The 23,402-nt window shown below is 44.5% G+C and overlaps 1 protein-coding gene across 3 annotated transcripts in view; it reads left to right on the top strand.

Moving 5' to 3' along the window:
- The window catches only part of VIT (vitrin), a 148,376-nt gene that overhangs the window by 91,803 nt on the left and 33,171 nt on the right, over positions 1-23,402 (top strand). For all 3 annotated transcript variants that reach the window (XM_054474893.2, XM_054474894.2, XM_063648816.1), the window contains 3 exons: positions 1,121-1,198; positions 9,218-9,409; positions 15,925-15,981. In XM_054474893.2, coding sequence (XP_054330868.1) covers positions 1,121-1,198; positions 9,218-9,409; positions 15,925-15,981 — 327 coding nt within the window. The remainder of the gene's footprint in view (positions 1-1,120; positions 1,199-9,217; positions 9,410-15,924; positions 15,982-23,402) is intronic.

Raw genomic sequence — 23,402 nt, 5'->3', positions numbered from 1 at the left:
CTCAAAGGTTGGGGCAGTTAATTAAAGGTAAAATAGAAACAGAAACCTAGATTGTCTTATTCCTAATCCTAGGTTCTTCCCTAGACCCTGCTATTCTTTCTGCTTCATGACCCTACAATCTCTGTGCCAGCAGGATGGTTGGCAAGATAGTGCCTTAGATCCTCCTCCACCCACCTAGGTTCTCCGTGCCACACTGCTTACCATCTTCGCATCCTGTAAAAGTATTCCCTCTAGATGGGAGAAGAAATGCTTTCATTACTAGATGTAATATTGGCTAATAGGTAGTACCCCTACCAAGGTATTTTAATTTTAACAGAGATCTAAGCTTTAAGATATTCCCCCACTGAATAAATACTTCTTGAGCAACCACTTCATGCCAGGAAAAAATTGCTTTGAGCTCTGAAAATTCAACAGTTACCAAGTCAGACAAATGACTTGCCTTCAGGAGGCTTACTGTATTCCAGTGGCATTCTCACTTTACTTGTGGAACAAAGACCATAAGATGGAATTTCAGGCATCCTTTTATGGTCAGAAGACGACTTTGGCAATTTTTTTATGCTTATTTTTTTCCCTAATAGACGTTACCATTCCTCCTCCTTGCCTGCTAGCTACCGTGTCTCCCGCCGGGTGAGCAACACGTGGTTATTTTCAAGGGTGACCTATATTTACCTACTTTTAGGTTTTACTACTGCTATGAAATTCAAATGAATCCCACAGGGTCTGTGAAAGTGAGCCTATGACCGGAGCACTCCATCATCTCAAAGGAGAGCACGTGGAAGGCTTTCCCGTTCACCTACTGATATAATTAAACATTTGAAGCCACACAGATGAAAACCTTCACTTCCATGTCACATCTTCACGGGTGAAAGGATTGCTGATGTTAAGCAACTCTGAATCATGGAGATTTGGTTGCTTCCATTCTAATAGTAATAAAACACAAGCTATACAGGAAAACGAAATGCCACTTGACATTCTCGTTGTAATCAACTACTCAGCATGAGGGAGACTGATTTTATTGAACTGAAGAGAGATAAATTGAAAGGAGGGAATCAACTTAGTACAGGACCATCTAAAACCTCTAGCTCTAGAAATAAATCTCGTTTTTTTTTCTTTTTTGCAGAAAGTAAACCCAAAAAGGGTGTAACCTACCCATCAGCTCTTACATACTCATCATCCAAAAGTCCAGCTGCCCAAGCAGGCAAGTGCTCACGTGTGATTGAATCTAAACCTTCTGAGTCCATAAACACGCGACGTGTTTTGGGAGATAGTGGAGAAATTAACATCTTAACCGGTCAAGCTCCACTGGCTCTGGCAATATTTTAACAGATGCCAGGAACATGGGCACAGAAATCAATGAGATCAGATGGCTGGGGCTGAAGAGTGAAAGCTTTATTTTTTGTTTTTGCAATTCCGAGATTGTGTCTCTATATTTGTGTCATTTTCATTCAGATTGACTGTTGCCTTGAGTTTTATTGTATTGTTACTTTAGAAAATGACATGACATTCTGTCCAGAAATGTTTCCTGGCAGCTAAGAGGAAAAAGCTGTATCTACTTAGGTATGAAATGAAGAGAAGCAAAGAGAACGAGGAGGTTTATGTGATAACAGCAAGCTGCTCATCCAAATAACCCAGGCCAAAAATACACTGTCTACAAGGTTGTGCCAACTCAGCTTTCATGTGAACCACAAAAGGGAGTATCGGTAGACCTCAGGCCAAGAAAATACCTTTTTCCAGGTTTCTGTGTTAAATCAAGAACTGTACTATGCATTATTGTATCTCCAGAGGTGTTTTGATTTCCCACACAAAGAGAAACTGTGAGTCGCTTTATAATGGGATTTTGCATTGCTTCCAGAAACTTGATAGGCTAGCTAATACATTATAAGCCTGATAGTTCAGGTTCTATTCATGTACTTAAGGTGAACATGGTTTAAGAATAGCAGTAGAACTTAGCATTTATTGAGCATTTGCTGTATGCCAGGCATCATTCCAAGAATTTTACCTGATCATTGCATTTAATCACCATAGACCACCATCGGCCTATACTATTACGCTGGCTAAGGAAAATGCAGCACAGAGAAGTTAAGTAAATTAACTTCCATCAAACAGAAACCCCTCTCTAAACCACCATTCTATATTTTCTTTCCTCTTTTTTTTTTTTTTCTTTTTTTGAGATGGAGTTTCACTCTGTTGCCAGGCTGGAGTGCAGTGGTGCGATCTCAGCTCACTACAACCTCCGCCTCCCAGGTTCAAGCGATTCTCCTGCCTCAGCCTCTGGAGTAGCTATGACTACAGGCGCCTGCCACCACGCCCGGCTAATGTTTGTATTTTTAGTAGAGACGGGGTTTCACCATGTTGGCCAGGATGGTCTCGATCTCTCGATCTCATGATCCTCCCGCCTCGGCCTTCCAAAATGCTAGGATTACAGGCGTAAGCCACTGTGCCTGGCCCATTCTAGATTTTCTTATACTAATAGTATGTATATAGATTGCTGATTTCCTGATTTGAGGAGACTTAGCATACAAATAAGGAATTTTTTTGTCTTTTCTCTTAATTACTGCTCCAGCTCTATCTTTAATTACTTTTTAATGGATCCAGTGGTCTAGTCCTGTTTGTTTAGTTTCAACGATAGAGCTGTTCCCTGCCTCCACCCGTGAACTGGCAGTGGGTCTGGTGCCTCGTCTTTTGACCTGGGCACAGAGACGAAGAATGGGTGACAGGTCTCCTTAAGTGGCTGGCATCTCTGTTGTTCATCTGGCCCTGTGGCTCTGCAGAGCCAGATGAAAGACTGATTCCTGGGTAGGTGATGTGTATAGATATTGAAGGCAAGGAGACAGTGTTTAGTTTCATCCTGGCACCCTCTTGTTGGGCCAGAAATCTGTGCCCCCCACTTCTTTCTCCAAGATAGATACGGATGCCTGGTTCCAGCAGCCCCCGGGGCAGCCCCTTCACACAGAGCCATAGGAACAGCCAGGCTTCTCTTTGGCACCCTCAGGTCTGAGAACTGGGATGGGGTGAGGTCACCTTCCTCCTCGCATTTTGCTGCATAAGCCCTGCTGGCATGAGCCACTCCAGCTGCACCCCTCCCCCTCTCAGAGCTCCCTAGGGCAGAAACAGTCCCCAGGTTCACATAAAGCCCCCAACTTCAGGGACCACATGTCAAGCACCCCCTATTTTTACCATGAGTGGAAGAGCACTTCTAGACTCCCAGAATACACCCCCAAAACTCTGCAAGCTCTGTTGCTGTATTGCACACGTGTGATGGATCTGCAGAAAGATTGGTGGGAAATAAGATGCCCACCTGCCCTCCTGGCAGGTCCCCACAATCTTGACGAATGACTCTCTTAAAGCACCTTCATTTGGCTTGTGTATGACAAAGTGTGAAGGAAGGAAGGAAATAGCTTCTGACTCTGAAGACAGCACCCTCTAAAAGGTGGCTTCTGACCCCTCCTGTTTTTCGGGTCCTTTCTTTCTGTCCACTGGCCTGGGATGGGGGTGTCGGGGGTGTTGTGCAGGTTCTACTGGAATGGCCTCACCCGTGGGAAGTTCAGTGGCATCTCTCCTGTTTTGGAAAGGGGTACTTGTGGCCGGGCGCAGTGGCTCACACCTGTATGTAATCCCAGCACTTTGGGAGGCCGAGGCAGGCGGATCACGAGGTCAGGAGATGGAGACCATCCTGGCTAACATGGTGAAACCCCGTCTCTACTAAAAATACAAAAAATTAGCTGGGCGTGGTGGCACGCACCTGTAGTCCCAGCTACTTGGGAGGCTGAGGCAGGAGAATCGCTTGAACCCGGGAGGTGGAGGTTGCAGTGAGCCAAGATCACGGCACTGCACTCCAGCCTGGGTGACAGAACGAGACTCCATCTCAAAAAAAAGAAAAAAGAAAGGAGTACTTGTGCCCTTCTGGCTTCAGCTTTGGGCTGTATCTGGACAGCAGGAAGGGCCACATAACCTTCTGTGACTGTAGTCGTCTGTCCAGTACTTTCTCTGTGCCACACACCTGCACGACAGTAACCCTGAGGTAGAGTGCCAGTATCTTCCCTTTTCAGATAAGGAAGCTGACCTTGAGAGAGGTTTAGTAACTCACCCAAGGCCATAGTTCTAAGCAGCCCAAAAAGTATGCAAACTCGGTATCACCTTAAAGCAGGGAAAGTTGCAGGGAAAAGAGTGTAGGGCAGAGAAACTATAGCCAAATGATAACTCAGATAATAAAAGTCTACTTGGTTTGTACGTTCTCCACAGCAGAGACAATTTCTAAAACTATCCATTTACCCCAAGCACCATTCACCCCCAGCAAGCACTTGTTTCAGATGCCTGAGTCATTGACATCCACAAGGAGTGTGGGTAGCCGAGGGTGCTTTTCGTGAAATTTATAAATTAGCAAGAGCCAAGCATTGCTGATGTCACTTGTCCCCTTTACCAAACCGTTTAAACTTTTGATGACAGTATCCCTAGGCATTACTATCATCTCCTTGTTACTAGATGATCTATGATGGTCAGAGTCGGAAAAATTATTTACTCCTTCATTTTATTCATTCATTCGATATTTACATTGAGTGAGCATCTCCTACGTGCAAGACCCTGAGCTAAGCTACCAGCATTCCAACATAAAAGGGATTCTTGGGGATAGAAGAGCCTCTCTCTGTAAAGTCTTAGTCCCCAAGTCCTAAGTCCTTAGTCTTACTTAGGAGTAAGTTTTCACGAATTCAAATAAAAAATTTCAAGAGTGCAATTAAAGGAGTGGTCCCCTTGGTCTTCCTTAAACGATAAAATTCCTTTAGTCATTGGGGAAGCAGAAGAGATGAAGGCTGAGTAGCTGTTCAGGTCTCCGCATGACCTTAAAAAATGTGTCCCGTCTCTCTGAGAATATGAATTAACAGGTTAATCAGGCTAGGATGACCCCCAAAAGCATGACAACCTTCTACCATGGGAAATTATCCCCCTCAAAAAATAGAAGGCACTTTGATTTGCGCTGTGCGGCTCACACTGAGAACAGGCATTCCCTGAGGTTTAAATGCTGTTCCCCCACCACCGCGCCCCCACTGCCCTGGCATTTAGCAACCATTAGGCAGGCAGCTGCTTTTTGGCTACAGCCTTGAGCTAAATAAAAACAGGTAAGTGTTGCTTTGTAGAAGTTTTTTAAAAAAAACTAGGAAGGCACATTCCTAGTATCACAGCAAGAAAGGGAAAGTAAATCTTTGTTAGAGGCTGCTGAGCTAGCATGGGAAAAACCCCTTCTGCCTTCCCTGGCTGTCTGCTGAGTCCCTCGCTGTGGTTCTCAAATCAGAATTCCACGGCCCACCCTGGGTCCAGTGAGTCAGAATCTCTGCGACCAGGGCCCTGGAACCTGCATTTTAACACCTCCAGTGTGGTTCTAACGATGAGCCAGGTGTGGGGAGCTGTGTGGCACCACCTGCTACGTTTGAGAAGGTGGCTGCCTGGAGCTCTTCCGAACACGCCCAGACGAGGAATATGTGTAGAGTTTAAGGGAAGTTTTGAAATGCTTTCCCATAAAAATCTTTGAAAAAAGATCAAACCTTTATGTAGCTGAGATTGCAGGAAGAAACTCTTTTACTAGTTTTTTTTTAATGGCTCGAAAAGAACTTGGTTCCATGAAGAATTCACCTTGGATCAAATCAAGAGCATTATGTTCAGTGACGAATTGGGAGCAATTGGGATAGGAGGAGTAACTTTTCTCTATCTTCCCTTTTTTTTTTTTTTTTTTTTTTTTGAGATGGAGTTTTGCTCTTGTTGCCCAGGCTGGAGTGCAATGGCACGATCTCAGCTCCCCACAACCTCCGCCTCCCAGGTTCAAGCAATTCTCCTGCTTCAGCCTCTGGATTAACTAGGATTAAAGGCACGTGCCACCCCCTCTGGCTAATTTTGTATTTTTAGTAGAGATGGAGTTTCTCCATGTTAGTCAGGCTGGTCTCAAACTCCTGACCTCAGGTGATCCACCCGTCTCGGCCCCACAAAGTGCTGGGATTACAGGCATCTATCTTCCCTCTTAAAGACAGTTCTAATCCATGAAGGAGAGCAGGCAAAAACAACAGCCCACGGAAGCCCGTGTAAGCCCATGGCTGTTAGTTGAATTTATGATACACTTGAAAGCATCTGCATTATGAGCAAGTGATACAAAGACTGCCCTCAGGATCTTGAGCCTTTCTCTAGCAAAACAATTTTAGCAAAGGCAGACTGAGATAGTCGGCAGCCTTGGGATTAGCCAATGGTGTGACAAAAAGATAATTCAGATTTTCAATATATAATAAGTTTTAGGTGGCAAAAAGTGTTCACTATTTGCAAGCAGAAGTTTTATTTTTAGTACATTGCAGTTTCATGAATAATTTACAAGTAAAATAGATTGTCAGTTTATGTATGTTTCTTTCCAAATTATTAATTACATCCTATTTCATAAAATATACAAGTGGATTTGTTAAATGGCTTTTGTTAAATGGCTTTTCCCTAGATGAAGTAGGTCAAACCCGGGCCTGCATCTCCCTAAAGAGGCAATAATGCCTGGTAGCATTTACCAGAAGGTAAGACAGAGAAGTACTTTGGAGAAATTAGAAACTTCCCTAGTACTTGTTATGAAAGCTCAAACTCTTTAAAATAATGGAAATGTCATAAATCAGGCAGATTCAGTTTTGCCTGAGGATGGCTTGAAGGAGGCTGCTGTGAGCTCTTTAGTGATTTGTCTGACACAGGCTACAGGCAAATTTAAAGGTGACCAACTTAGCAAGAAACAAGGCAATTGAAAGATCGGTTTCCTACCTTGACCAGCTAATGCCTGCAAGAGCAGACCGAATGGCTGAATTCCAACCTGATTCCAGGAATAATGTTTGCTGACCTGCTGTCTTAAGTCAGTGCTGTGATTCCTGCAAAAGACGGCAGAGTCAGGGTGGGGAAATGAGCAGGTGCTGGTGTTGGCAGTAGGTCTAAACATCCCACCACATATTTGTCTGTATCACTTGTCTAGTACTATGATTCTGGCACTATTTTCCTGGATGTTATACAATGTCAAAGGGGAAGGTGGATGGTTCCCACCAAGACAGAAGCACCTTCTTATTTCAGATGTTATCTTCTTGGTCTGCTGTGCTGTGTAACAAAAATGTATCAATCCTAAGCAGAGTTAAGGCCAGAGCTAGGATGCTGTGGTAGGCTGAAAAACACCCTGGAAAAGATATCCATGTCCTAATCCCTGGAACCATTGAATGTTTCCTTATATGGAAAAAATGTGGGGAGACTTTGCTAATGTGATTAAATTAAGGATCCTGAGATCATGACGGGGCGGTTATTCTGGATTCCCCAGGTGGGCTCTAAATGCAATCACTGGCATCTTTGTAAAAGGAAGGCAGAGGGAGATTATTTCACATCCATAGAGGAGGAGGTTGTATTAGTTCGTTCTCACACTGCCATAAAGACACTACCCGAGACTGGGTAATTTACAGACAAAGGAGGTTTAGTTGACTCACAGTTCCACATGGCTGGGGAAGCCTCAGGAAACATACAATCATGGCAGAAGGGGAAGCAGGCATGTCTTACATGGCAGCAGGCGAGAGAGAGAGAGAGAGAAGAAAAACTGCCTTATAAAACCATCCGAGCTTGTGAGAACTCACTCACTATCACGAAAACAGCATGAGGGACACCGCCTCCATGATCCAATCACCTCCCACCTCGTCCCTCCCTTGATAGGTGGGGATTATGGGGATTACAATTTGAGATGAGATTTGGGTGGGGACACGGAGCCAAACCGTATCAGAGGTCATATGATGACGGAGCAGAGAAACAACTGAGGATGCTGGCCTTGAAAACTAAAGTGGCATGGCCACAAGCCAAGGAATGCCAGCAGTCAGCAGAAACCAGAAGAGGCAAGACACAGAGTCTACCCTATAGCCTCCTGAGAAAGCTCAGTGTTGCCGACACCTTGAGTTTGACCCAGTGATGCTGATGTCTGACTTCTAGCTTCCGGAACTGTGAGAGAATAAATTTATGTCATTTTAAGCCACCCAGTTTGTGGTAGTTTGTTACAGCCGCCCTAGCAGCCGATACAGGTACACAGGGACAGAAGCTGGCATGCCCCAACGGGGCCCAGGAGGCACAAGCAACAGTGGGTTGTTCCTTCCCAGGACTGAGGAGATGTTCACTTTGGGGGCCATTGTGTGTCTCCCTGAGAACCCACAGTCTCAAGACAAACCCCAATGCCCAGTGGGTAGCCACTTGCCCCCTTGCTCTAAACCTTCAGAGATATTCTCAGAGCACTAACAAACTGAGACTTGCTTTATAGGGAGCCAACTACAGCGGTGTTTAAAAGGAGAGAAGTGATCTAAATCATCACACGTGGATGAAGAGCACCATTTAGAAGTAGAATCTAGGCCGAGCACAGTGGCTTGCACCTGTAATCCCAGAGCTTTGGGAGGCTGAGATGGAAGAATTGTTTGAGGCCAGGTGTTCAACATCAGCCTAGGCAACACAGGAAGATGCTTTCTCTACAAAAAAAAATTTAAAAATTAGGCAGGTATGGTGTCTTGCACCTGTAGTCCCAGCTACTTGGGAGGTTAGGTGGGAGGATCACTGTACCCCAGAAGTTCGAGGCTGCAGTGAGCTATAATCGTGCCACTGCACTGCAGCCTGGGTGACAGAGCAAGATCCTGTCTCAAAAAAGAAAAAAAATGTAGAATCTGGATGATCCTTACCATCCAGTTAGTTCTATTACCCCATTTTACAGATGAGGCAACTGGGGCCCGGAGGAGTTGACTAGTCATGAACCAACCTAAACCAGAGCATCTGAAATGCATTCTCTAAGACTAAGTCATAGTGAAAGCCCCAAATGCACCTTCTGTCTTCTATTCCAAGGCCAATGCTAATCAAATCAGCAAAAAACAAAAACAAAAAAATATGTACATAAACCATTGCTAGTGGTGCCAGGCAAATTAATTCAGCAATTAATCATGTTCTGCCTTGTCTATGTTCTATGTTACTATAGTTTTGACCTGTCATTTATTTTATTGCTATTGAATCTTTGGTTGATTGAGTGATTGCTCTGAGAGCATACATTCTTTCAGGCAAGAATGTGGCTGTTACCTGGGTTTCACCCTTCACTGTGGCTAGCACAGCTCTGTGCTCATAGCTAGTGTTCAATCGACATTTATTTTATTTTAGTTCTATAAGAGTGTACAGGTTATTTTGTGGGCCCTGGTATAATTCCATTTTCTTACAGGTGAGACCACAAAAGCCTATCAGAGGCCACCCATTCCAGGGACAACTGCACAGCCGATCACTCTGATGCAGCTTCTGGCTGTCACTGGAGCTGTGGCCACCCCCACCACCTTGCCAAGGCCATTCCCTTCCGCTGCTTCTGCCACCAGCATCCCCAGACCACGGCCGGTGGGCCACAGGAGCCACGACATGGGTCAGTAAGTAGACCACGTGTTGCTCTGTGCTAGGGAAATGGGAAATTGGGCTTTTAGAGTAACAGCTCTGTCTGAGCATCTACTGGGCTGGGTGAATGGGGAGCACTGGAGAACTGGGCCAGGGGTATGTGACTGTGTCCTCCTCCTAGATTCAAGGGAGGATGTAGATTCAAAAATAAGACTGCTGTCACCGTACTTCTGAAGATAGAATACTTTCCCATTGCAAAATCTTCATTTCTCCAAAAGCTCAGTTGAAGGGATGGTAGATTTCTGTGTAAACATTGTTGGGGTTTATTGTTGTTGTTATTGGTTTTTAAGTGACAAATGGTACAGACTTGGAAGTCTTCAAATATTAAAAGCAAACAAAACCAAAAGAATCCCTTTAGCAAAAGTCAGATAGCTAACGTTTTTGTTCCTTTTCTGATGGTTTTTTGTCTTACTACTTTTACCCATTGCTCAAATCATGTTGAAGGTTTTATCAAGGTCCAGTTTACAGACTTCATCTCATACTACATCAAATAGGGCCTAAGGAGCCCATCTGATCATCTGATCTCATTTCTGCGCAGACTTATATCCACACCACCCTAAGTTAATAAGCATCTATCTCACTTCTAGAACTTTTCTAGTAAGGGGGCGAAAACTTCTGCAGCTGGAGTTCCACTATTGTCCTAGCAATGTTTTCTGAATATTTCCCACCTGGTGCCACTTTTTCCTTCCAGGAGGAAGTGCTCTGGACTTGTTCTTTTCTGGCTCGCCTCCAGCTTCCAGTCACTACTGCCACATAGCATGACCCTTCCCCCTCTCCGCTCCCATAGCAGAGGCCAGCTACCTACCCATCCATCTTCTTATTTTAAAAATGCAAATCAGGTCGGGCGCGGTGGCTCATGCCTGTAATCCCAGTACTTTGGGAGGCCGAGGCAAGCAGATCACTTGAGGCCTGGAGTTCAAGACCAGCCTGGCCAACATGGTGAAACCCCATCTGTACTAAAAATACAAATATTAGCCAGGTGTGGTGGCACGTGCCTATAGTCCCAGCTACTTGGGAGGCTGAAGCTGGAGAGTCACTTGAACCTGGGAGGCAGAGGTTCCAGTGAGCCAAGATCGCACCACTGCACTCCACCCTGGGTGACAGAAAGAGACTCTGTTTCAATAAATAGATAAATAAAAATGCAAATCAGCACTTTGAATGTGCTAGCCCATCTTCTGAACACCCTACAAATATTAGCCTATTGAATCCTCCATAACAACCCTATGAAGTAGATTTATGACCTCCAATTTCGATAATCCATTGTATTGATGAGGAAACCAAGGAGTAAGGCAGTGAGGAAACTGGTTCCAGCCTACACAGCTGGGAAGTGGCAGAGCTGGAATTCAAACTCCAGCAGCCTGGCTCTCCTCTTCCTTGCAGGGGAGCATCCCTGCCAAAAATGAATACCCCAGGCCCAGGCAGAGCACATCTTGGCATGATTGGTATGGCAAAATTAAAAGGTGTTCAGCACAGCCAACTTCTTCTTGAATTAATAATAAATAACAGAATGCATGTAGTACATACGTTCCATTTATCAGGTATACTGCATGTATTATCTTATTTAATCTTCCCAATAACTTTTTGAAATAAGAATTATTATTATGCTATTTTATGGACGACTCATTGAAGAAGCTATGATATAAAGTCCCAAAATAAGAATACCGCAAAAAGAATTTTTGGTGTTCTGAAATACATCAAACACTCCTCCACCATTCTGTTCCTGTTTAACTCAGGATAATATTAACACAGGTGCACAATACTTGACAGCAAAAGAGAAATAGGAAGGATGCTGGATGGCAAGGGTTAACAGGGCTTCTGTAGCCAGAAGTTCTCCTTTCAAAAATTTCTGGCTCTTGACTTCAGGTGCCTTGATTCTTTCAAAGATTTTTGAGTATCTGAGTTAGTTGTTTGCTCCTGTTTTCTCCTTAGAGGACTTTAAATTCTTACATAACACATATAATTAAACATGTGGCATATTTATTTGGCTACGCTGGGAGCTTGGAAATCTGTTGCAAGTTGGGCTCTGCTTGTGGAAAACCTAAGAAACTTGAAGTAGTGGCTCCTAACCTGGCAAAGCTTCATTATTCCTGGCTTGGGAACAGGAGCTTTGGACAACAGCCTCCTGGCCCATCAGTGTTCCTTCTTCATCCTCGTCCAGCGCCCACTTCTATGGTAATCCACAGACTGCTAGACAAATGCTTGGAGCAAGCAAGCCATGCAGCATACACCACAATGGCTAGGATAGGAACCAAACTGGGGAAGGGGGGAGAGCTTTTTAAAAGTTGTATTGCCTACTCAAAGGAGTTTCTGAAGGCCTAAAAAGAAGTGAAAATTAATATTTAATTGCTTATGTCTTCTTAAAATGAAAGTATTCATGAGATACTTTCCAGAAACCATACAATTCACTCATTTAAAGTACAAATCAATGGTTTTTTGTATATTCATAGGGTTGTGTGACCATCACCACAATCAATTCTAGAACATTTTCATCCCCAAAAGAAATCCCGTGCCCATAAACAGTTACTCATCATTTCCCCCACCCCTCCTCCCCAGCACTAGGCAGCCAATTGACTTTCATGAATGCCTATCTTAAGGCTATAGATATTTGCTGTGATATTTCAGCCCAACTATATTAAATAATATTTAGATAAGTCATGTTTTTCCTTCAAATGGGCTGAAAATTGGAAAGCAAATCTCCTTATACTGTGATAGACAAGTGAGCTGCTGTTATTGCACTTATTAAAGATTTTTCCTCTTATATATGTGGCTGTAGGCAAAAGGTTCTAGAACTGGTTGTGGACAGGGTGTTCAAGCAAAACCTAATTCACTTATTCATTCAACAAACGTTTTATTGAATGCCCACTATGTGTCAGGCACTGTTCTAAATCTGGGCTACATCAATGAACACATCCCATCAAGATCCCTGCAGCAAGTCGCTTCAGCTTAGGACACCTGAAGAGTATGTAGCCAAAACAGGAGCTACCTGCGTTTGGGGTCTGTGAGTCATTTGTACTCCACAATGGGATCAAGATCTGCCTCTGAGACAAGACATGGGAACTTGGAGAGGGCTCAAGGGAGAGCGGAAAGTACATAGCAGGAAGAGACAGGGGTTCTTCCAGCCCACGCAGAGGAGCTGATGCAGGTGGAAGGTGGGGCTGGACACCAAGGCCGCATCATGGCCCCTTAACTGACCCACGAATGTGCACACCAGCAAGACAGAAGGGAGTGAGTCAAAGCCAGAGCAATAGAGACTTCTTACAGGTGCAGGAAGGAGGCTGTTCTTCATGGGAAAGGCCAAGGACAATGGCATCCCCAGGGACAGAGGGGGAAGCCGGGAGAGCCAGATCTATACATATGCTTAGGAAAGAGTTCTGGAAAAGATGGAAAATCCCTCCAGGTTCAGCTACAGGTCTGGGTGAATCTACCACAGGCTAAGGAGGTGGAGTGGCTGTGTCTTCCTTTGTTTTCTTAATCAGGTTCATTTCAAGACATGCCATGGTTGCCTCAGCTGAGCTAGCATTGAACTTGTCCACAACCAAGGGTAGACCAGGGAGGGGAGAAGAGCGCGGCCTAGTGGCAGGGAATAGCGATGACTGAGATCCTTCACCTTTCTACCCTGGGCTCCACCTTCTGACCAAGGGCCGCTAAGCCGGAGAAAGTGAAATTTGAGGCAGGAAGAGAGGCCAGCATCTATCACAGCTCATTCCTTCCACATACAGTTGCCCTTACCAACACTTATCTCACCAGTAAACGCTTATCTTCCTTAAGGTATTTGGAGAAGGCTTTTCTTAAAATCCAGTCTTACAAATAGTAAGAAAAAGACAAATATTCCAAAAGAAAGATGGGGAAAGGTCATAACCAGGCAAGCCACAGCAGAACTACAAATGGCCAATAAAAAAAAATTGTTATAAAGATGTTCGGCTTTGCCGGGCCCGGTGGCTCATGCCTGTAATCTCAGCACTTTGGGAGGCCAAGGTGGGCGGATCGCGAAGTCAGGAGTTCGAGACCAGTCTGGCCAAGATGGTGAAACCCCATCTCTACTAAAAATACAAAAATTAGCCGGACGCGGTGGTGTGCGCCTGTAATCCCGGCTACTCAGGAGGCTGAGGCAGGAGAATCGCTTGAACCCGGGCAGCAGAAGTTGCAGTGAGCTGAGGTCGTGCCACTGTACTCCAGCCTGGGTAACAGAGTGAGACTTTGTCTCAAAAAAAAAAAAAAAAAAAAAAAAGAAAAAAAAAGATGTTCGGCTTCACCAGGAATCAAGTAAGTACAAATTAAACAACAAAATATCATTTCTTAGCAACTCGCATTGGAAATCGATAATACACAGTTTGGATGACAGTGTGGAGAAATGACCCAGAATTCGCACTTCCAGAAATATATCCTAAGGTAATTATCAACCCAGGGTGAGAAGAAGCATGAACACAGATGCTGTTCATAATTTTTTAAAGGAGATAATTTAATTGTTTATCACTAGAAGAATGGTTAAAGAAGTTACTATACAGGTAGTAAAATGTTGAGAAATATGTGCGCTTAGTGCCACGAGAGAACTGGCCTGGGGCAGATCATTCAGTCAAAGAAGCAGGCTACAAAACAGCATGGGAACCAATGTCATTTTTGCAACATGTGTTGTACATGAGAGCATGTACATCCCACAGAAAAAGGGATACAACTCTGTATGCCAGAATTGTATACCAGTAACTGCTGGCTAGAGGATAAAAGGTGATTGCTTACTATGCATAGTATATCATCTTATTTTTACAGTAAGCCTATGTTATCTGTATAATTAAACAGAAAATAAGGCTGCTTTGAGGCTGGGCATGGTGGCTTATGCCTCCCTAATTCCAACACTTTGGGAGGCCGAGGCAGGAGGATCACTTGAGGCCAGGAGTTCAATACCATCCTGGGCAACAGAGAAAGGCCCCTGACTCTACAAAAATTAAAAAAACTTCCATGGCTCACGCCTATAATCCCAACACTTGGGAGGCTAAGGCAGGCAGATCACCTGAGGTCAGGAGTTCAAGACCAGCCTGACCGACATGGAGAAAACCCATCTCTATTAAAAATACAAAATTAGCCAGGCGTGGTGGCACATGCTTGTAATCCCAGCTACTCGAGAGGCTGAGGCAGGAGAATCACTTGAACCTAGAAGACGGAGGTTGTGGGGAGCCAAGATTGTGCCATTGCCTCCAGCCTGGTCAACAAGAGCGAAACTCCATCTCAAAAACAAAAAACAAAACAAAACAAAACAAAAACTTAGCAGAGCATGGTGATGTGCACTTGTAGTCTCAGCTACTCAGGAGGCTGAGGCAGAGGATCACTTGAGCCCAGGAGTTCAAGGCTGCAGTGAGCTATGATCACACCACTGTACCCCAGCCTGGGGGACAGAGTGAGAGCCTGACTGAAAACAAAAAATAAACAAACAAAGAAACCTACTTTGAAATTGTGTCAAATAATTGGAACACAGACAAAAAGAGTCAAAAGCTGATTTTGGATACCTCCAGTTCTAAGACAAATTGATATTTTTTTCCAGGCCCTCTTGCTCTTCGCCTCCATGATATTTGGTTATTTCCCTCAGCTGGGTTTTACGTGCCTCTCTTCCCCTTCCAAAGGCTTTGCATTTCTCTTAACAGAATGCTTTATCTCCCTTCTCCCTTTTAAAACCTTGCTTTAGAGAAATTGCTCAATAAATAATGAATGTTGAAGTATGTTTCCTTCGCTCACAGAGTAATTAAGGATAACCCATTGTGTACCTCTAAAAATGACGAAAAGCTAATGCTATTTGCATCAATACCATGTTAACGCAGCTTAAGCAAATTGCTGAATGTTAAGTGACATTTCTACTGAAGGATTACTTAAACCTCCCCATGAGTGGCACAGTTGAGAATTATTGTAAGAATAATGAAGTGTAAAGAAATATGGCATTTGGCTAAAAGATACTTTGATAGTTGTGAAATATAAAGGTTAATTACCTATAGTTTTTAGTTGGTGTTTCAGGTTAAATACTCTTTTTCTTTTTTTTTTTTTCCATTTGAATTCCTCTTCCAAGGCAGGTTCAGACTGCCCAAATATAGAGCTTCACCTTGTTTCCGACCTTGGTAATGTCTTGCTAGGTTGGATCATGGAAAGAATGAAAACAGTTAGGTTAAAATTTATTGGCCAGGCACGGTGGCTCATGCCTTGGGAGGCTGAGGCAGGCAGATCACTTGAGGTCAGGAGTTCGAGACCAGCCTGGCCAGCATGGTGAAACCCCATCTCTACTAAAAATATAAAAAATTAGTCAAGCCTAGTGGTACGCACCTGTAATCCCAGCTACTCGGGAGGCTGAGGTGGGAGAATCGCTTGAACCCGGAGGTTGCAGTGAGCTGAGATCGTGCTACTGCACTCCAGCTCTGGGCATACAGCGAGACTCTGACTCAAAAATAAATTAATTAATTAATTAATTAAAATAAAATTCATGCTCTGACCAGTCAAATGTCCTTACAGATCTCTTGTCCACTGCCACCTACACAAGCAGCCAAAACAGGCCCGGAGCTGATCCAGGTAAGACCTTAAACTCCCTTTCCAGCCACTGATGAAAGTTAAGCTTGTTTACATGGGGTTCCTCTCCACATCTTTGCCATTTAATTTAGATTTGGACAAGGACTATTAAACCACTTAGGCCAACAGAAGATGCCACTCAAAGGCCCAACTTGTAAGAAAACATGTAAAGAAGTGGTTAAGTAAGCAAAGCCCTGACCCACTCTCCGTTCCCTTGAAGCGAGTCTGTAGAGGTTGTGATAGGAACGTCTCAGGATTCAGTAACCGGGCTCTTACAGACCTGAAAAGGGACACTCTCTAGGGCTTATTTTTGAGGAACTACGGTAAAACACGAAGGGAAATTTGTATCATCTCCCAGGAAAGAGCCTTTTTTTCTCTTTTTTGCCTGAGTAATTCTATGCCACGGGGGACAGAAATACATTCTCTCCCCCCGGGAGTTCACCTATGAATTCTGAAATGCCCCTGGCTGTCTTCATTTCTGTATCGTTTGGCTGAAGAACTAGGAATCCAGCAAATTCTCTTCTCTGCAGCACTGTTAAGGCCTGCAGAGATCAGAAAGGAAAATCTAGCAGTGTTTGACGGTTTCCACAAACTCTACACACAGCCCGGTCTATGAGCTGATAGACTTGATGGAAGTATACCATTCCCTCTGAAGCCACAGGGCACTAGGATCAGAAGCCAAGACCTACAATCGGGGGCGTTCAGGTCTTCCCCCTGCTGGGGAATACTCGTCCACTCTCCGCATGTTCTTGGAAACTGTAGGTTCTGTTTTGCTTGCTACTGGATAGGAACAGGGGTCCCATGGGCTCCTCCGGTCAGGGCGAGCAGCTTCTATGAGCTTCACAATTGCACTTTTGCCAATGCACATGCTGTTGTCCTGGACAAAAAGGCTTGAGAATGAGAACACTGGCCAGGGCAAGGACTCCAAGGCCATCTTAGGCCTCTACAGACTCGTGGGACTCTTCAGGAGCCCAATCCATGGGGCACTGTTTCCTCCTGTCCCCTTGGCCAAGATTTTTGCCTCCTCTGCAACACCCAGAAGTACAGCCAGGCACAGAGAGCTCGGCCGACTTCCATGGAAAATCTGAACTAAGGTAATTTTCACTGGGGGCAAAATAAGGAAAGAAAGCAGCCTGCTGGTTGTGTGTAAATCAGCTGACCCTGTGCAATCCCCTCAGGTATCCAAAGGCAAGCTCCTTCGGGAGCTGCCTTCCAGAAACCTGTTGGAGCGGATGTCAGCCTGGGTAAGCTGCCCACTGCTTACCGTCTCTGCTCCCTAGGAATTTGCTCTGTGGCACTTTGCAAACATGAGGACCTCCCCACACACTTGTTCTTGGCCTCTGCAGCTCAACTTCAGGTCACCAGAGTTTGGGATCGTGCTAAGATATTTTAACCTTGAGAAAATGTCTCTTTGACTTATCTGTTCTCAGTGCATCAAAGAGAAAATCTTTGTCAATGAAGACATCCAAGGGCTGTGATTACCTTATGTCTCCTCAGGAGGTTCCCCCACGAAGCAGCCTCTTTACCTCTCTGCACCTACCAGGCCCATCCTCAGACAGGCCTCCAGGATAAAGCACAAATACCCTGATACAACAGGTGGTTCGGATATGGCATGGGGGATGGTTGGCAAGGAGGCACATTACCTGATTTGCACCTTCGATTTTTTACTGCCTGACAATGTTGGGTTTGTTTCAAGGCTGTATTCTGCTGAATGTATTTGGCCTTATTCCCTTTTTCTGCGTTTACCATCCTCCAGTTCTATAGCTCTAGGATTCTCTGTTTCTTCTCCATTCTCCTTTATGCTCCCAATAATGCCACTCTGTCTCGACCCACACAGATGTTCCTAGATGTTCCTTTACCTTCAAATCCTACCCAATTTCTGCTGCTTCTCTCCTCAACATCATCCCTGCAACTTTGCTCTGAGTGCCTCAGAGTCTCCTATGAACTCTCAGAGTGTTCCTGACTTAAAGGACTACCCCAACACCCTCTAGGTGCTCAGACCTAGACTAGTTATGAAGCTCCATTATGGCTCCTACAGGGGAAGGAAGCCATTTGCACACCCTGAGTAAAGGCAGGTAAGAACATTTGGAGTTCTTAGATATCCTTCAACCAACTCTCATCTCAGATGCAGTCATGTATACAAGGCAAGCTGCCCAGTTCCTCAGCTATAAAATCGTCAGATTATGGAATTGGAAAGAATTGTATAAAGTACATCTGGTCTAACTTCTCACCTAAAAATGAATCACTTATGGTGTGCCAGACAGAGGCCTTTACCCTATATCGAATAACTTCAAGTGGTAGGGAATTCCCAGCCCCTTCATTTGGTGGGTGGCACTATTAGTCATAACTATCCAGAACTTCAGCTCCTCATTACTAATTTGTCTAAACCAGTGGTTCTCAAAGTGTGGTCCAAAGACCCTGCTCTCAGAGATTCTGTGACATCTTCCCTTCTCTGACTACATGTTGTTGTGAGGACAGATTTTCTCCACATATTTCAACAAAAACAACATATCACAACTGACTGCAGGAGCTGATAACAGACTCCAGCTATCTTCCATTATGATAGACATTGGAGACATTTGCCACTCTTCTCACTGAACCCTTAGTTTTAGAAAAGTTATTTTTCAGTAAAAATTAACACTTACATTAAAATATAATAATTCTATTGTCACTTTGAAGTAAATTAATAGGCCGGGTGTGGTGGTTCATGCCTGTAATCCCAGCACTTTGGGAGGCCAAGGCAGGTGGATCATTTGAGCTCAACAGTTCGAGACCAGTTTGGCCCACATGGTGAGAACCCGTCTCTACTAAAAATACAACAATGAGCCGGTGGTGCGCGCCTGTAATCCCAGTTACTCAGGAGGCTGAGGCAGGAGAATCACTTAAACCTGGGAGGCGGAGGGTGCAGTAAGCTGAGATGGCGCCACTGCACTCCAACCTCCGTCACAGAGTGAAACTCCATCTCAAAAAAAATAAAATGGCCTGGCGCGGTGGCTCACACCTGTAATCCCAGCACTTTGGGAGGCCAAGGTGGGCAGATCACGAGGTCAGGAGATCAAGACCATCCTGGCTAACACGGTGAAACTCCATCTTTACTAAAAATACAAAAAATTAGCTGGGCGTGGTGGTGGGCGCCTGTAGTCCCAGCTACTCGGGACGCTGAGGCAGGAGAATGGCGTGAACCCAGGAGGCAGAGCTTGCAGTGAGCCGAGATCATGCCACTGCACTCCAGCCTGGGTGACAGAGTGAGACTCTGTCTCAAAAAAATAAAAATTAAAATTAAAATTAAATAATAAAATAAAACAAGTAAAAATAAAGTAAATGAATAGTTAAATAAATTGTCAGTATTCTGTTTCAGATGAGAAAGTGCATAGTTGCAATTTCTAAATGATAAAAATTAATAGATATAATTCATACAAACTAAAGGTCTTTGGGGTCTTTGACAATTTTTGAGAGCATAAAAAGGCTGAGAACCTTTGAGAGTGCCTCAAATTTGAGAGCCTTTCAAATACATGAAGCTAGACTTCATGTATTTTTTTATATCTCGTCTTTTCCAGAATATTTCTTTAATCCCTCCAATAGGTCTTTCCATGACTTGGCAGTACACCCTCTAACTATGCTATAGACTATTAATAATTCATACACCAGGGCACCCCGAGCAGAACACAGTGCTGCCAGGGTAGTGTGCCAGGCAATTGCCTCTCTAGTCCTCAATACTCTGCTCCCACTAAAACATCCCAACTTCCATTTGGGGTAAGCCTTGTCTCACCATTGGCTCATCTCCTACTGAGCTTGCAATACCTAAAGTCGCCGGGATTTTTTATCATATACCTCTGTAGAAGCAGGTCACCTCAATCCCATCTAGATACAATCGAGTTTTTGAAGCCGACACTGGAAGATCACATATCTCTATTAAATCCTTCCTTCGTTTAGTCGGCTGCAATCTTCCTGAGTATTAGTTCTGTCATTTAATGTGTTAACATCCTTGTTATCTTTGTGTCATCTGAAAAATGGATAAACGTGCCACCTGTCTCCATTCCCTTTACTGATAAAAATATATCACACGGGGCAACCGAATCCTGTGATCCGCACTAAACACCTCCTTTGTGTTTAGATCAACCCAGACACAAGCAGCTACATGTGGACCTGATGATGCTGTCATCTTCCTGTCTACAGGACACCAGGTGTCACCCATGAGTGATTCCTGCCACCCTCTCCCACTATGCCTTCAGCCACAGATATAAATTCATGCACCCCCCCCATTTAAGCTGAAGCTCTCATATGAAGGGGATCTGTTATTTAATTTTTTAAAAATGTACTGAGCATACTATATGTCAGATACTGTGCTGTGCATTAGAGCTACAAACACGAATCAAATATGTTTAAATTCTGGAATTATGCTGCTGGGGCTTTTGCCTTCACGGGCCCCACACTCTCCTACTCCAGAGTCATCAGCAATGCCACTGCCTCCTACACACTGCATCCCCCACTGCCAGCCCTTACCCCTCCTACCACAGTTCTGGGAGTTGGGGCAGGCTACTCCTGCTGTGTGGAGGAGGCAGGGGTGGTAGGCTCCTGATAATTCAAGTTAAAACCCGGTGGCTTTCCTCAGAACCATCTTTATGCTGGTTGGCTTCTTGGTACCATGAGCTGTGTTTGAGTCAAAGAAGCTTCGCTGGTCTGGAAACCTAACTATGGAGTTAATGTTTCCAAGAGAAAAGGCTGCCAGGTTTCCCAAAAAATACCCCACACCGAGCCTTGGATGGTAGCCCATTTATAAACCTGGGACTGTCGACGCTTTGTTGGCATGATGGCTTACGCCCAGGACCCCAGACTGTCCTCAGCCTTCTCTGAGAGTCCTTGTGTGATGTGCTACCAGCATGGCGACACCCTGGGCACAACTGCAACACCCCACCCTCTTAGTGCTCCCCACTTCAGTACAGCAAAAAGCAGCTCTCCAGGGAAAGTGCAGCCCTTGGGACATGAAGCCAGGCGAAGGGAAGGGAAGCCTAGAAATTCTGCTGGTCCAGATGCCTGCTGCCTTTCAGAGCTACTTCCTCCTAAAAACTACACCCCAGGGGAGTCACTGGGAAGAAACGAGGGAGCTGAAGGGACACTTGGGCTTCTGTCTTATAAAATTTGAGAGCCCGAAGGGCCATGTTTGCAGCTCCTGCTTGGGTCCCGTGTTGGTGACTTCTAGATGGAACAGAAGGAGCTGGAACCAGCACCAAGATCACACCACAGTCTTAGGAGCAGGGATGGTTCTGGGCCCTTTTGAAGACTTGACTACATTAGCATGAGTTGCAGGTGGCTGGGCCAGGCCCAGCTCTTCACTAAGAAGACACTAAGCAAGCTCTCCATAAACTCCAATGGCTTCTACATTTTTACCCCAGAATTCATTCAGATTACCCCAGAAATCATTCAGAACAAATACACCTTTTTTTTTTTTTTAATTTCCAACTTGTATTCTAAGTTCAGGGGTACATGTGCCAAAGGTGCAGGTTTGTTACATAAGTAAATGTGTGCCATGGTGTTTTGCTATGCAGATCATTCCCATCACCTAGGTATTAAACCCTGCATCCACTAGCTATTCTTCCTGATGCTCTCCCTCCTCCCACCTCCCAACCGTCCAACAGGCCCCAGCACGTGCTGTTCCCCACCATGTGTTCTCATCATTCAGCTCCCCCTTGTAAGTGAGAACATGCAGTATTAGAACCAACACTTCTTTTAGACCTGACTGTATCTATGAGATGACCAAGCAAGAATTGTCACAAAAACACAAAAATAATTCCCTGGTTTTCTAAGAGTGACTTATACTTTTCAGAGTGATTTTATACACATTTACCTCCTTCAAGTCTCCTCCATGTGACAGTGTAGGGAAAGTCTTTATGACAACCCTACACTGGAAAAAACTGGAGGCAAACCCGGAAAGAAGGTAAATGAGCCCCCCAGGCTCCCAGTTGGTCTTTGGTTGACTCAGGATGGGCTTCTGATGTCTTTTTTCTTGATACCACCCTGTTCCTCCTTGACGCCAGAATACAAATGTTCTCACAAATGTACTTCTCATTACTACTGAGTCCAAAAAACACCAAGTTTCAGCTGTCCAAATATTTTTCAGCCTTTGGCTTTTGGATGAATGTAATTTGGTTCAAACTTGCCCCAAACAAACTGAAAGTGGCATGAATATAAGGACAGGCCTCCAGGACAGGAGCAGGAGGCTTGGAAATCCCTGATGTTGGGGGACTGTTTATCTCCTGATAAAGTAATAGAGCACCCAGCATCCTAATCTTCCTGACATTCAAGACTGCATCGGAAGAAGAAAAAAGAAAGCAAGCAAGCCTTGGGCAGAAAGTGAGGGAAGCCAGCAGCACATATTTTTAGGAAAAGGGTAAAGTGCATATTTTCACCAGTAGGTGGCGATAAAGTAATAAGGCTAAAGAAGCAGAATGTTCTTGATCAGAATGTTTAAGCATATCATAAATATCTTGAATGTGGAGACTATCTTGCCCAATCTGCTTATATTACTTACAAAGAAACTAAGGCTCACAAAGGGTATGTGACTAGCTCAAGGTCACACACCTGGTTAATGACTGAACTAGATTAAACTCAGGTCTCACCATTAAACCAGAATGTGCAGTAACAGATTGCCTTTCAAAACTGTCTGGCATCTTCATCACATAAAGAAAAATATCACCTTTTTTCAGTGTGTTAGTAATTTCAGCTGGCAGAAAAGCTGATAGCCTTTAAGAAATAAAACAGTTGATCATGCTGTCAACTTTCTGAGCTAAAATAGAGAAGGAGGGAGGGTGGGATGGAGGGAGGGAGGAGAGACATGGAAAAGAGAGGAAAGGAGGGAGAGAGGCAGAAAGAAAAGGAAACAGCCATTTCTGTGTTATAAGGCTTCCTGACACATTTGTGCTGCCCCTGGGCCCCTCTCAGCCATGATTTTCCAAAAAACATCAGAGATTATTGGATAAGACTCTCCCTCTCCCCTCCACCCCTTCTACTTCATTAGCACCAGTTTGTGGTGAAGGTCATTAAACAACTTACTGCACACAGGTCCAGGTGCTACTTTCCTTTATTCTGCTTGAGTCACACAGTGAGAAGCAGAATCTCAGGAAATAAGCGGATTCCCTGAAGGGGCCGTATTTGTTCAGTGTAGTTCCAAGGAAGGGAATTCAAACAGGTGGGACAAATGTACCTAGAACGATATTAGGCATATAGTGAGTGCTTAATAAGTGTGGATGTATGGATAGATCGGAAAGGATTTAGGGCAAAAGATTCAGTCTCAATAGTGCAAGAAGGAATCTACTACTTTGGTTGAATATGTAATGAATCCCCTGTCTCTGGAGGTATTCAAGCACTAGCCAGCCACTCACAGGCCAGGGATGTTGCAAAAACAGGTTGGGAGGTGGTTTGGAGTG

Source organism: Pongo pygmaeus, chromosome 12, assembly GCF_028885625.2.
Source record: "Pongo pygmaeus isolate AG05252 chromosome 12, NHGRI_mPonPyg2-v2.0_pri, whole genome shotgun sequence".
In the NCBI taxonomy this organism is placed as follows: Eukaryota; Metazoa; Chordata; class Mammalia; order Primates; family Hominidae; genus Pongo; species Pongo pygmaeus.
Note: the sequence above shows the minus strand (reverse complement) of the source record. Positions and strands in the feature narration are given on the sequence as shown.